The 13,780-nt window shown below is 32.3% G+C and overlaps 1 protein-coding gene across 1 annotated transcript; it reads left to right on the forward strand.

Moving 5' to 3' along the window:
- Positions 1-8,748: 8,748 nt before the first annotated feature.
- Positions 8,749-10,473, forward strand: LOC107852722. The gene has a single exon (XM_016697759.2). It carries the CDS (start codon positions 9,047-9,049, stop codon positions 10,256-10,258), a length of 1,212 nt encoding a protein of 403 aa, XP_016553245.2. The 5' UTR covers positions 8,749-9,046; the 3' UTR covers positions 10,259-10,473.
- Positions 10,474-13,780: the final 3,307 nt, after the last annotated feature.

The raw sequence follows: 13,780 nt of genomic DNA on the forward strand, positions 1-13,780 counted from the left end.
TAGCGGTATCGTCATACCGACTATAGCTTGCAAGCTATGTCTTTAGACAACCTTTTTATGTAAAAGGATTCCCATGTATCCATAGATTACATTATCAAGTTAACTTGGGGGAATCCTGTGTACCCCACAAGTGTTTCATTATTAAGTTTGTTTGGGGGAATCCCATGTGCCCCGCAAGTTATTCATTAATATGTTTACTTGGGGTATTCCATTGTACCCCCACAAGGATATTTAATTAACCATAACCATGACCACTATACCTAACCAATTAACCATTCCAAATCATTTAAACGATTTATGCCATTTAGGGTTTCATTACCAAACCATATCATGCAATAGTTCCATTAAAAGCCCAATATATAATAAAAGCATTATTAAAGGTATTTTATCAAACATGTTGGAGGTATAGTGTTTTCAAAACCAATTTCAATTACCAATTAACCATTCATATGCAACCAATTGTCCAAACCACCATTAAAGCATGTAAAAACATAATTAAAACATGGAAAAACCATAACCAAGAATTCAATACCAAAACCTCAACATTTATTTGAAAACCCCAAAACCATACAATAATCATGCTACGAAAACATTGTATAAAACATGCCTTTAGTTGCAACTAAAAATGAGGGGGGAGTACATGCCTTAGGTTATGAAGATGATGGAGAGAAATCATCCAAACAAAGAACCAAATTACTCCTCTAGATGAAACCTTAGCCTTCCTTTACCCAAGGGCCTTAGAGAGAATTAGAGAGAGATTTTAAGTCTTTAAGATTAGAATAATATGGTAAATAATGTCCCATTAGTGTTATAAGTCGTGGGGCCTTAAGTGGATAAGTGAAAAAATGTCCAAATTACCCTCAACTTAAATTGCTTAAAATTTCCATCAGGTGGTATGACTACCCACACCAGTTATACCTTTCAATATGAGTGGTACTCACCACTCGTACCCTAGGCCTTCCCCCTTGGACCCAACATTGTTCACTATACGACCTACCCCCAAACTGTATCTCTGGCAGAAAAAAAAACAACGGAAGTTTGAACACTGCCTACCATATGAGTCAATGGTATGACCCGTACCATATCTTACAACTCATGGTGAGTCACTCGTACTCAGATCTAACTTAAGTTACTAAGTCTTAGATTAAATTAAGGAAAATTCTAAACCATACGACTCGTATCATCTTAGTCGTACCCATTCCAGAAACCAATTCAACCCACCAACCATCACTGATTAGCATACAACTAGAAGCTTACCAATTGTACCCCATCATACGACTAGTACCCACAAGTCGTATGATGTCCAAAACCCAGAAATTCTGAAAATTTTCTAAGGATCCAAACCCAGGGTATTTCAATACATAACACACACTGTTATGTATATGGACTAAAAAAAACCACTGACACGCAAATGTAAAGCAAAGAATCGCATTTATATGTATATGACTTTTATACATAATAAATTTATGTATATAAATGTCACAAACACAATTACTGTTATGTATATAGGCTGAGAAGTAAGAATAACGCTCACATTACAAAAAAAAAATCAAACGAAAAACAAGAAAATTCAAAAACAAAAATCAAAATACCTTTGGTAAAAGGTATCGTGAAGTATCCTTTTTTTTTTCCTCGACGATTTCTCGATTTGATTTTTTAAACTTTGATCAACTACTTTTCTTAGTTTTTTCATCTTTACAGGGTCATTACGATGTTTTGATCTATTTTCAGTGAAATTAGGATCCTCGTAACCAAAAATTTTAAGAACAAACCTAATAACCTGATTTGTTGTTTCAATATGTTCTAATTGAGTTAATCCTAAATTAAAGATGGAGAATCATAATTACTAAGTAAGAATTAATGAATGAACTACATGCATGAACTTATTCCGTCGGATTTGAAATTGGTAAAGTAAAAAAAATCTTACTAATCTCCAATCTTAATTTTAAGAAGGCGGAACCCATTGGCAGACCCCTAAAATTTCAACAATCTTTCACTTTGGAACCTCAACTGGACGTTGTTCACTTTTGACACTATAAGTAGCGTACAAATGTGTCCTTTTGACACTTTTTGCACAATCAGCAACAATATACAATGTGTGTATACTACACTTGCTGATGATGTATAAAGTGACAAATAATATGTTGACATTTGTCATTTTTGTCCAAAATATTTTTTAAATAATTAATTATTTTAAAAAAATCAATAAATAAATAACCCCCTCCCCTCAAGATCATCTTTTCCAAGTACCTCCACCCCCACCCACCCTACTAAGAGTATTTTCTCCAATGTAAATTTTGAGCTGGGAAGAAAATAATTTGGACGGATTGAGCTCCTCTACTATATCTTCATTCAAATTGACAAGATTTTGCTTAAAATTAAACCGATTTTGTTGATTCAATTTGATGGAATTTCACACCTCTCTGACGATTTTATCACTGTCCAACTCATCTGATTTGTTTTTTATTACTTCACATTGATTTTACCCCCAATCATCTTTTGTAAACACCCCGCTTCCCCCACCCTCCCTCAGCGAATGATCTTCTCCAAAACACGTCATCGACTCTGCTTGCTGTAACGCTCTGTCCAAGACTACTCACTACACCACCAGTTACCAATACATACTTCATTCTCCTCTAGGGTTCCAATGGACTTGTTCGTTCAGTAAATGAATGGAGTTTACAAACTGTACACTAACTATTTGTGAAAATGTGGGAGAGGAAAACTTTTATCAGAGTGTAATTGATAGGTGAAATTTTTAATTGCGTTGATATAATAACATGCTGGGATAAAATCTTGAAAAAAATTAGAGTTTCGTAGGATTTTTTTCTTGTTAATTCTGTTTATGAGCTTAAAATTCGCTTTTAATTTTGATTTTACGCAAAAGAAAATATCACTTGTTCTAAGAAAATGACGGTGGTCTTATTATTTTTAGTGAGTAAGATAATAATGGTAGAAGATTTTTAATGGTAGAATTTTAAATAGAAAAGAAAGAGATTTGGGAACTCTGAATTTGGGTTCTTCTTAATGGTGGGAACTCGTTAATGGTAGGATTTAGATTTTCTTAATCTTAAATGGGTATTTGGGTTCTGATTTCTTCTTTTCATATTTTCTTCATGGATTTAGCTCCTTTTTCAAAAATATTCATCAATTTTGCTCTGATTTTCAGTTTTTCTTCATCAATTTTGCTTGATTTTTAATTTTTCATCACGGATTTAGCTCCATCTTTTAAATTTTCTTCGTCGATCTTGCTCGATTTTTAGATTTTCTTCATTAAATAAGTTTAAAATTGATAAAAATGAGGAAAAAGGTATAAATTAATGGAGATGAGTTAATATATTATTTGTGGGTTAACTTGGATGCCACATCAGTCAAAAAAGAGCTCCCACGCTCCTTCATGTAGGGGTAATACACGCACCATGCCAACTCTGCAAAAGGTGTCAAAGTGACACATTTGATGGCTACTTTAGATGTTTAAAATGAACGCCGTCTACTTTAGGCTCCGAAATGAAAGATTGTTGAAACTTTAGGTGTTTGTCGATGGGTTCCGCCTTCTAAGAATGTTATTAATGTAGTTTCTGAAAAATTTGAATGTCGAGGAAGAAGAGTTTGAACTAGACACAGTTGAGAATTCAAAATTAGTAACCGCTAGATAGTGTTTCCTTGATTGTACACATCTTTCAAGGAGTAAAAAATATGAAGAGTGAAAGGTAAAGTATTGTATATTTTTTAGAGAGAGAAATTGAAAAATGAGATATTTGTAATAAGTTTTAAGAATTGAAATACAGTGTAATAAATGAAAATTAAAGTTATGGGTTTATGTAATTTTTCGTTCTTTTAAAAAGGATAAACTACATAGAGTAGCAAACCTAAGTTTTAAATTACAAAAAATAGCAACACATTAATGAAATTACCTTATGTAGCAAACCTAGCATTATTTTAAGTTGGGGACCACAATTACCGCCTCTCAAAAGCAGGTTCCACTATTCACGCTTAAACTTTATCTTTCCTTTAATTGCTTTATACTTTACCATTTTTCATGCTTTTTCTCATATTTTCTCTTTCAAATTTTTTCCTTCTTAACTTTTTTTCACGATCTGATAAGGATATTGTTCCATAATTTCAAGTAACTAATTAATTCAGTTATTGCATGTTATCAATTTCTCAATATTTTTTTTTTGAATTTTGTATTATAAACAATTTCTCCACTTCATCTTTAAGGTTTCGATTTTTGTAGATGTTAACTGAGAATCAAGGTCATCGGATTTGCTGAATTTTGTTTTGTTTGTTTTTCAATTAAATTTGATGTTTTATGAGTTGATATAGTTGAAAAAAATTAAATTTTGGATGAGAATTGAAACTGGATTTTATTTTTTTGTGATTAATGAAGGATAACCGGAGTTGAATGGATATTGTAGATGATTTTGGGTTGATCTGTTCTTGTTGTTGGTTGGATTTTTTCAATGATAGCTAATATTTTGAGGAAAAAAATGGTTGAAAAAAAATTCTTTTCCAAAAGACGAAAAATAAAAAAATATGAGAAGAAAAGAAAAGCAAAAGAAATTGCAGAGTCAAGCAATGTTGATGACAATGTTGAAAACTCTTGTGCTAATGAATCTGAAGAAGACAATGAGTTAATATGTATTTTATGTTTCTCCTGATATGTATTTAGGAATTGCAGTGAGGTGATTTGCTCTATTAAAAATACATATGCATGTTATATGTATTTTTTGATGTGTTGGTTGTATTTTGTTGATATATACAGTTTAAGGTATAGTTTTAATAAGTATTTTATGTTATCATGATATATATATATATGGATCAGCGTGAGCTGATTTGTTCTGTTCAAAATATAAATGCATGTTATATGTATTTTTTGATGTGTTGGTTGTGTTTTGTTGATTTCTACAGTTTAATAAGGTATAGTTTTAATATGTATTTTTATTTTTTCCTGATATGTATTTAGGCATTGCATTGAGCTTATTTGTTCTGTTCAAAATACATATGCATGTTATATGTTTTTTTTTATGTGTTGATTGTGTTTTGTTGTTTTTTTACAGTTTTACATATTTTTTTTGGTTAAATTTGAGAAACATCATTGGGTTCTCGCAGTTTTATCATTCTCCGAGACGTGTATATCCTTACATAATTCATATGAATCCTCTGGTCACTATGTGGTTGTTCTGGCTGAGATAGAGAAATTAGCTGGGATTATCCCATTGTGTCTCCAAGCTTTTAATTTCTACAAAAAAAAAAAAAGGTATTGATCTTCATAACCATCCAAGATACAAAGATAAAAAATTGTCAGATCTTTTTGATGTGTTACTTGCAGATGAATTGCTTCAACAATCAAGTGAAATCTTGTAAGTACTTTAATATACATTTACCAAAATCGTAAGTTTGTAGAAATTAAATTTTATTATTCAATTTTTTTTGTAGGGACTATGGTTTGTATATGGTAACATACGCAGAGTGTCTTTATTATGGTAAAACAGTTCCTTTGATTGAGTTCAACCCCAACATACTTCGTACACGTTATGCTGCACTATTGTGGGATTATGGCATGAGAAAACAAGAAGCTAAGTGCTCATAGCGATGTCGAAGCACCCTTGAGGCCTGGCAAGCAAAGCCGAATAACTAGTGTCACTGAAGTTTTAGAAATATGATGATTGTTGAATTTATTACATTGGATAATCGACAAACTGTTGTATGAATGTTGGTTATTTTGTACAAACTTATTTCATGTTTTGAAGTGTTTAAATGTCAATACTTATTTTGAACTGAATAAAAGTAATTCATTTCTGTTGTATAAGTTGAATATGTTTTCAATAATTTTGTACTATGTGTTTTACTCCAGTGTTCAATAATATTGGTTGAAGTGAGATTGACCTCTGAAATACATATGCGGTTTTGAAATTTTCAATAAAAATACATATGCGGTTACCTTCATATATATTGTAATTTGTGTTCATTTACTTTCAAAATACATATGAATTGAATTAAACTTTAAGTTTGGGAATTGAATGAAAGAAATTCATTTAAGTATTTTATGCAGTTTTATTTTTTTTGCTGTGAGATTTAGAGATCAAAATACATATACAGTGTTCAGATTTTGCATTAAATAAATACATATGCAGAATGCATCATATGTATTTAGCTTCAAAATATATATATATATATATATATATATATATATATATATATGAAGCATATGTATACAGATATGTATACATATATGTATTTTAATGTTCATTCATTCAATTTCAAATTAAATATGAATTGTTCAGATTTTAGAATAAAAATACATATGCAATATACATCAGATCGCAAATGCTAAATAAATGTTTAGAACCATAAACATGAGTTCATTATTATAAAAAGTGCAGAAGAAAGTATTAAAAATAATACAGAAGAAAAAATGTATCATTTACGATATTTCCTACAAGAGCATCTATTGTGACCCTTAGCCCCACATCTAGTGCATGAGTTGATGTTCTTCTTTCCAAAAATATCCCGAACCGATTTTTCATGAACCTTTTTTGCAGGTCTTCCAGGAGGGCATTTGTACTTTGGTGGCAGTACAATTGCTATAGACGTATCTTCTTTCAACAACGAATGCAGATAAACTTGCAAAGGTGCTCCCAACAACTTTCTCCAAAATGCTTACACATAAAGAAAGACAATTCATGTCTTGTATATCTTTTTTCTGCGAAATAAATACCTTTAAACCCATATCGCGCTATGTATTTGTATTTGCCCCGCATTACCACTGATTTGAGATTCCACTAAAATATTTTTGCTGGCCCAATCCACATTTAAGTGTGATGCCAAAACATCATGCAACTTATTAAATGATGCTAATGCTCAACAATATAGCATCAATGACGTACTCTTCATAATTTTTTTCATACATCCACCTTCCGGAGTGCTTCACGAGAATTGATATGCTTCCCATTTCTAACAGATTTCACCCAAAATAGACAAATATACATATTTCTAAGAAGTCAATTATTACAACATACACTTTTTCAAAAAATAAAAAAAACAGATTTTTTTAGTTAGAAACGTAAATTATACTTACACAGCCAACAACTACAATCAAAAATACATTTACTGAACATTTGTTAAACTTAAAATACAAACACAGCAAAAGTTTTCAACCAAATACAGAAACTACTGAATCAAACAGAAGTAAAACATGTATAACATATATTTTCACATATACAGTTATATTCTGAAATTCCGACAAACAAACCAAAAATACATATGCAGTGTTAACATTAAGTATAGCATAAATACATATGCAGTTTTAACATTAAATACAAAAAAAATACATCTGGGAGCAGACCTAATTTGTATTTTGATATGTGTCAATAAAATTTCATCACATTCAACAGCTTAATTCAATCATCCATTGATCTAGAATTTCAGAAAATAATTGAATAGAATTCAAATCAAAATTTGTTTAAATTATGTTCATAATCGAAATTCTACAAATCTTCACAATTTGTTCAAAAAATACATTAAAATAAGATTTGTTTAAAGTAAAATACAAACACAGCAAAAGTTTTCAACCAAATACAAAAACTACTGAATCGAACAGAATTAAAACATGCATAACATATATTTTCACATATACAATTATATTCTAAAATTCCGACAAACAAACCAAAAAGACATATGCAGTGTTAACAAGCATAGAAAAAATACATATGCAATTTTAACATTAAACACAAAAAATACATCTAGGAGCATACCTAATTTGTATTTTGATATGTGTCAATAGAATTTTATCACATTCAACAGCTGAATACAATCATTCATTGATCTAGGATTTCAGAAAATAATTGAATAAAATTCAAATCAAAATTTGTTTAAATTATGTTCATAATCGAAATTCTACAAAGCTTCGCAATTTATTCAATTGTTAAACCGATCAAAATAACAACAAACTATCATCAAATAAATAGTCGAACAGTGAAATTTTAATACCTGAAATAACTTATAAACTGAAATTTGGCAACAAATAGTTGAATTCTGAAGGTTTTTGTTATATATGTTGAATTTACTCCTGCATTTCTTATAACTCGAAATTCGTTTAGAAATTTTTCATACAAAATTTAACGGCGACAACAAAAAAACAAATAGGAGCATCAGTAATGGCTTAAACAAAAAACGAACCGGAAAACATTAATTATTACGTACCTTAAATAACAGTAACAGTTGAATTTTCAACTGATAGTTGAATTCGAACAAATTGAACTGAAGAATCTACAATTGAATTTGATTCAATCAACTTGATGCTTCGTTTCGAAACTGTTGTTGATTTCGAAGAAGATACTGTCGAATTTGATTGAACAACAACAATGGTTGAATTAGAAGAAATTTCTCATAAAAATGAAAAGCAGACTTTGATTTTGATTTTGTTTCCAGATGAACTCGTTAATGTATGAAACTGAAATTTGAAATTTGTTCAGTGTTGTTAAGCAAAAACGGAAATAACGTTATTGAAATTGTTTTAATGGAAAAAGAATCTACAAATTTAATTAATTGGTAATTATACCATATTTATCTCAACCAAATTCAGTTATTTAAGGGAGGTCAATTTTTAAAAATACATAATACAAGTTGCTACAAAATGTAATTATGAAAATGTTGCTATAAAATTTATAATTAGAACCTTAAGTATGCTATTTCTGAATTTTACTCTTTTTAAAATGATCACACGGTGTCTTTTCCCGATTGGAGAACATGGTTAGCCCAAATTATGAACCCGGCTCCGTTGGAATCAGGGGCAAATCTGTTCTTGTTCAAAAAAACCCTCACCTAAACAAAAAAAAAATATCTCGGTTCGGCAACCTCTTTTTTAAGCCCTGCCGATAAAAATACAAGAATAGCAAGTTGATAAAATTAAGTTCAATTTTTTCCAAGTTGTTCTAAAAATCAAAATGGCTAATTTAGTGCCTTTATCTGTAAATTGAACAGAGAAAGAAAATTTTGAACCGAGTTTTTAGTTCTTCAATCGAAATCTCTGCTATTAATATCAATGGCAGCAACATCGCCAGTTCTGGTATACTCGAAGCTACCTTCATCTTCATTCTCCTGCTGCAATGTATCAAAACACAAATTTTTTTCTCACAGACATTTTCACAAACAGTTGGTGTGCAATTCACAACAACCCCGAATACATCTTGAATTACCCAAATCCCTCTTGCCTGAGTCCTCAATTCCCTTCAGCAATGTCAATTCTTCGCCTTCACGGCAATATCTTAGTGGGTTTCGGTCATCATTAATGCCTGTCCAATGTTCGTCTTCATATTCAGATGCACCAGAAACAGTGGTGTTCGAAAGCCTAAAGGGGTTTTCTTTGGATTCAGTGAAAATGGGTTTGTCTCAGTTGACTCCATTTAAAGTTTTAAAATGGGGTTTGATGTTTTCCATTGCTGCAATTGCATCCAAATGGATGCTGAATGTGCTAGTGAATCCGTTCTTTTGGATGTATTTTAGTATGACATGGTTATATTGGCCATGGATGGTGGCTCTAAGTTTCGCAACTTACAGTTTTTATTGCTTAAACAAGCATTTACGTGGGGAGGCAAATGTGGTTGAGCAGTTTGTGATTGTTAGTTCAGCATTCACTTGGCTTACGTTAGTACCACCTGCACATTTCAATGGTTTTCTTGAAGGTTGGCCTGTTGTGTTCTTTTTGGTGTATCATTATTTCTTTTTCTTGAATGTGAGTATACGTAAACGAATGTATGGTGATTACAAACCGAGAGAGCATGACCCGAGATGGGATGTTAGTTTGCCTAAATGGAAGAAGTTGTTGTTTTGTGTTGGAGTTATGGTTGGTCATTGGGTTGCAGCATTTGAAGGTCCGGAATTGCATCTTGTACCTGGTGGATGGAGCAATTTGGGCATTTGGGGTTTGATTGTGATGGCAGTGTTTATGCAGTATCATTCTTCGTTGTATTTGGCGAAGTATTCGGAGAAGGTGGTGGTGCCTACTGCTGTCGTACAGTTTGGTCCGTATCGGTTTGTTCGTCATCCTATTTATGCTTCAACCATGCTCTTGTTTGTTGCTTATTGTATTGCTCTTAGGGCGCCTTTGAGTGCTCTCTTCATTGCTGTCGTTTGCTCCGTGTACTATGGGAATAAAGCTAAGTTAGAGGAATGTTTGATGGTAGAGAACTTTGGTGAGAGATATATGGAGTACGCAAGTAAAGTTAGATACAAACTTATTCCTTATGTTTATTAGTGCAAGTTGTTGTGAGTTGCATAATGTTTTCTTGTGTAATGCAGAAAAGAGAATGAGAATAGGAACACCTTAATTGGCTTTTCCGAGAATTTGTAGTAAAAAAATCATGAAAATTCAAACTTTTTCAGGAGTAACAGCAGGGAAGACATAAACTTGGCCTTCAAAAGAAATAGTTTGTTCTATTGTTTCAAATGTAGTTTCCTTTTGTTGTTCTTCGTTTGTCGTGATTTCTTCTTTATTAAACTTGTGGTTTACATGATCAAGACACTTGTATCCTCCATGGTGCAACATTTCTGTATTTGCTTGTTTCCATGGTTAGCGATTCTTCAATAGCTTGACAGAGACAATATCTCCTGTATTAGATTCTGAGGACTTAGGTTTTAATATTCCAATATGTTTGATAGGTTCTGCCTTTATAACATGGCAGAAGACTTGAGAGAGTTGTCTTTCTCTATGTGGATTTTCTTTAGTAGTGTACATTTTAACTCAAATAAGGATTTTTTTCTTGAAACATTTATATTTGCTTGTTTATGCTCTGGGTGAATGTTTACTCTGTATATATACAATTGGAGCACTTTAAGAAACAAGTTCGGTCTTATACTAGAGAGTCCAAACGTTGCTTTAAAGTCCACGAGAAAAGAGACAACTGTCCCTTCTTCAAATCACTCTTTTCTTCATTGGCAACATCATTGCTTGGAAGCACAGACACTCAAAAGTCTTCAAGCATGGGAGATTTTCTGCTCTCAAGAAAATCCTCAGAGAATTCATGACTTTGCAGGTCCCTTTTCTTTGGCTTCTAAATTATCGTATCTTCTTTTCACTTAATTTTGTTGCTATCTAATGTCGGAACAATTTGAGAGGATGTCAAGAATGCTTTAAATATTGAAATTAGAATGTGTGAAGTGTACCCTCGTTGAGCATAGTTATTTGAAGTTTAGGTCAATTTTCTGAGTTTTAGTTAGAAATTCAATCATATTATTTCAAAACAGTCTTTTTGGTGGTTAGTATGATTTGCTGTTATTATTAAAATTCTCATAGTTTTGTTTCTTAGTATATGTTCTTTCTTGCTATTTTGTTGTCTCTTCAAGTGCTGTGTTGGTTTTTTTTGGTTTAATATAGGTGGTCCCAAAATTTACTTGAACGAGATATTCTGGAATGTCATTTATCTTTTACCTCTCTTCACCCCTCCCCGCCCCTCCACCTGGCCTCCACTCTCTCTCACACTTCCTTTCATTTAGTTAGGAGTGGTAAAGGATCTCACTTGAAAGATACTCTTCACCTACTCAATTACTTAGTTGGAGTGACTCTTACCCTCATCTTTTTACTCAGTGAAGTCCCTCTTGAAGCTATTCCCCATTCCCCAGCACTGTCTATTTTCTCCTTACCCTGGGGATGAAACAGTAAGCCGAATAGAATATAGACTTGATAGAGCCAGGGTCTGCGAAAGATGATGGGAAAGGCTGCTTGTAAGTGTGATCCTCTATCCCCTCTATCTATCACCAGAGAATCAATCTCGTAGCCTAGCTACATAGCAGGCTCAGAGCTTTTTGATGGAGGAAGAACCGCGGCTGTGGAATCTGTTTCTTTGGCCGCTGTTCTTTTACCCTGTCTTGTTGGTTAGTTATAAGAGGTGTCGTAGCTTGAAACTCTTTTTTCAAGATGAGAATCATCGACTATTTATTGCCCAAGCAAGGGAATCCATTTTCCTTCAACCTGACTTTTTGAAATGGGATTCTGAGAAGGTATAGTTTCACTAATCTAACAATTTTATTTTGGTTCTTTCAATTTCCTCTTCCCTGAATTAAGGGCTAACGCAACAACTACCGAAACTCAAAATGAAATAAGGTAACTAGGTGTTAGGTCTTTCCGTTTGGCTTTATTACATTACTATCATGTTGGTCCTTGAATTGTAGGCTTCAGTGGGATAACTTTTCAAATCATGTCTTATAATAGTAGTCTGCACCATGCTAAGAAAAGCGAGGTCTTCTGATTTTGCTATGTTAATATACTTTCAAGATTGAGTTGAGGGTCTATCGGACATAGTTTCTCTACCTTTGAGGTAGGGTAAAGTTTGGGTACGCGCTACCCCTCCTCCGACACTACTTTGTGGGATTATACTAGGTATGTTGCTGCTGATGTTGTTGCATATACTTTCAAGGTCCTAAGACTAAACATTTTTTCCTTCCACTTATCTTTTTTATAGTTGATGTATTTGCTTAACCAACCCTATGAAAATAATAATCGGTCTCTGGTGGTATTCATATACGGATTATGTTATTTCACTTTGTATGATGAATTTTAATATAAGGGCCGTTTGGTGCATTAAGGCTCCTGATATGTGCATGGTTCAGAAAAGGGCTGAACCACAAGAATTTATTGTACGTAACCTTATCCCACATTATGTGAATTTTAATATGTTCAATATTCATTTAGGTATGTCTCTTTTGCTCTGTTTCCGTTAGTTAACAGTTTAACACTAGCGCAGACCTTTTGAGGTTTAGTTTGTTTCAATTTGTTGTGGCCATTTATTGTTGTTATTTCATGGTGCTACTAAAACAGTCTTATCGGAGAAATTTCGTAGACTTTCTCCTGTAGTTAAAGGGCAGCTTGGTGGCGCACGAAGCTTCTCGGCTATGTGCGGAGTCTAGGCAAGATTCGGGCCACAGGGGATAGACTTTCTCCTTTGTTGATTCCGATTTATCCAAGAAATTTTGCTCCTTTTATTTAATTATGTATCTAAGTAGGCGTTTGGCCATGCAAGTTTTTTCAAATTTTTTCGAAAAATTACTTTAATGAAAACAATGGTGTTTGACCATAAGAATTATTTTACTTTAGTGAAAATTATTTTTGAAAAGTGAAAACAAGTAAAATTTATTTTTACCTTTTTTCACTCTTATTTCTCTCACAAAATTTCAAAAACAACTCTAATTTATATTCATGGCTAAACACAACACCAACTTCAACCCTAATTTCAAATCCAAAAAATTATTATTTTTAGGGTCAAATGGGGCCCAATTATTCTCAGTATTGAGAATTATTAACACTTCTACAGTTGGTGGATTTCATTTTTCTCAAGAGTGCATGTCACTTTTGCAGTTGTCTATTATTACATGTACTCTGACTATTAGTACTATGTTAACGCGAACGTTTAGTGCGAAAGAAATGATTTTTGATGGATACTATTTTTTGGACAAAATGTTCGCTACTATGCCTTTTTTCTATATACTAAGTTTAATTGGGCATGCGAGCGCCTCGCATGTATGACTTTTAATTATTTAGAATTATCGCATGTATGACTTTTAATTATTTAGAATTAAATGATTTTATCTATTGAGGAAATTTTTTAATGAAGTGTAAAAAGTTTAAATCACTTTTCAAAAATTCTTCACATTTTAATATAATAATATAAATATAAACATATAATTTATTGTAAGTACATATATATATTTTTGCTACCAAAAATTTCAAGTGGTTGATGGATCATCACTTTTGCGTTTGTCATGTAGTACCTCTTTCTCTTGC

Source organism: Capsicum annuum, chromosome 7 (genome assembly GCF_002878395.1).
Source record: "Capsicum annuum cultivar UCD-10X-F1 chromosome 7, UCD10Xv1.1, whole genome shotgun sequence".
Lineage (NCBI taxonomy): Eukaryota > Viridiplantae > Streptophyta > Magnoliopsida > Solanales > Solanaceae > Capsicum > Capsicum annuum.

Coding starts and splice junctions, on each gene's coding strand:
- LOC107852722 (XM_016697759.2), top strand. CDS start 9,047: ATGGCAGCAACATCGCCAGTTCTGGTATACTCGAAGCTACCTTCATCT.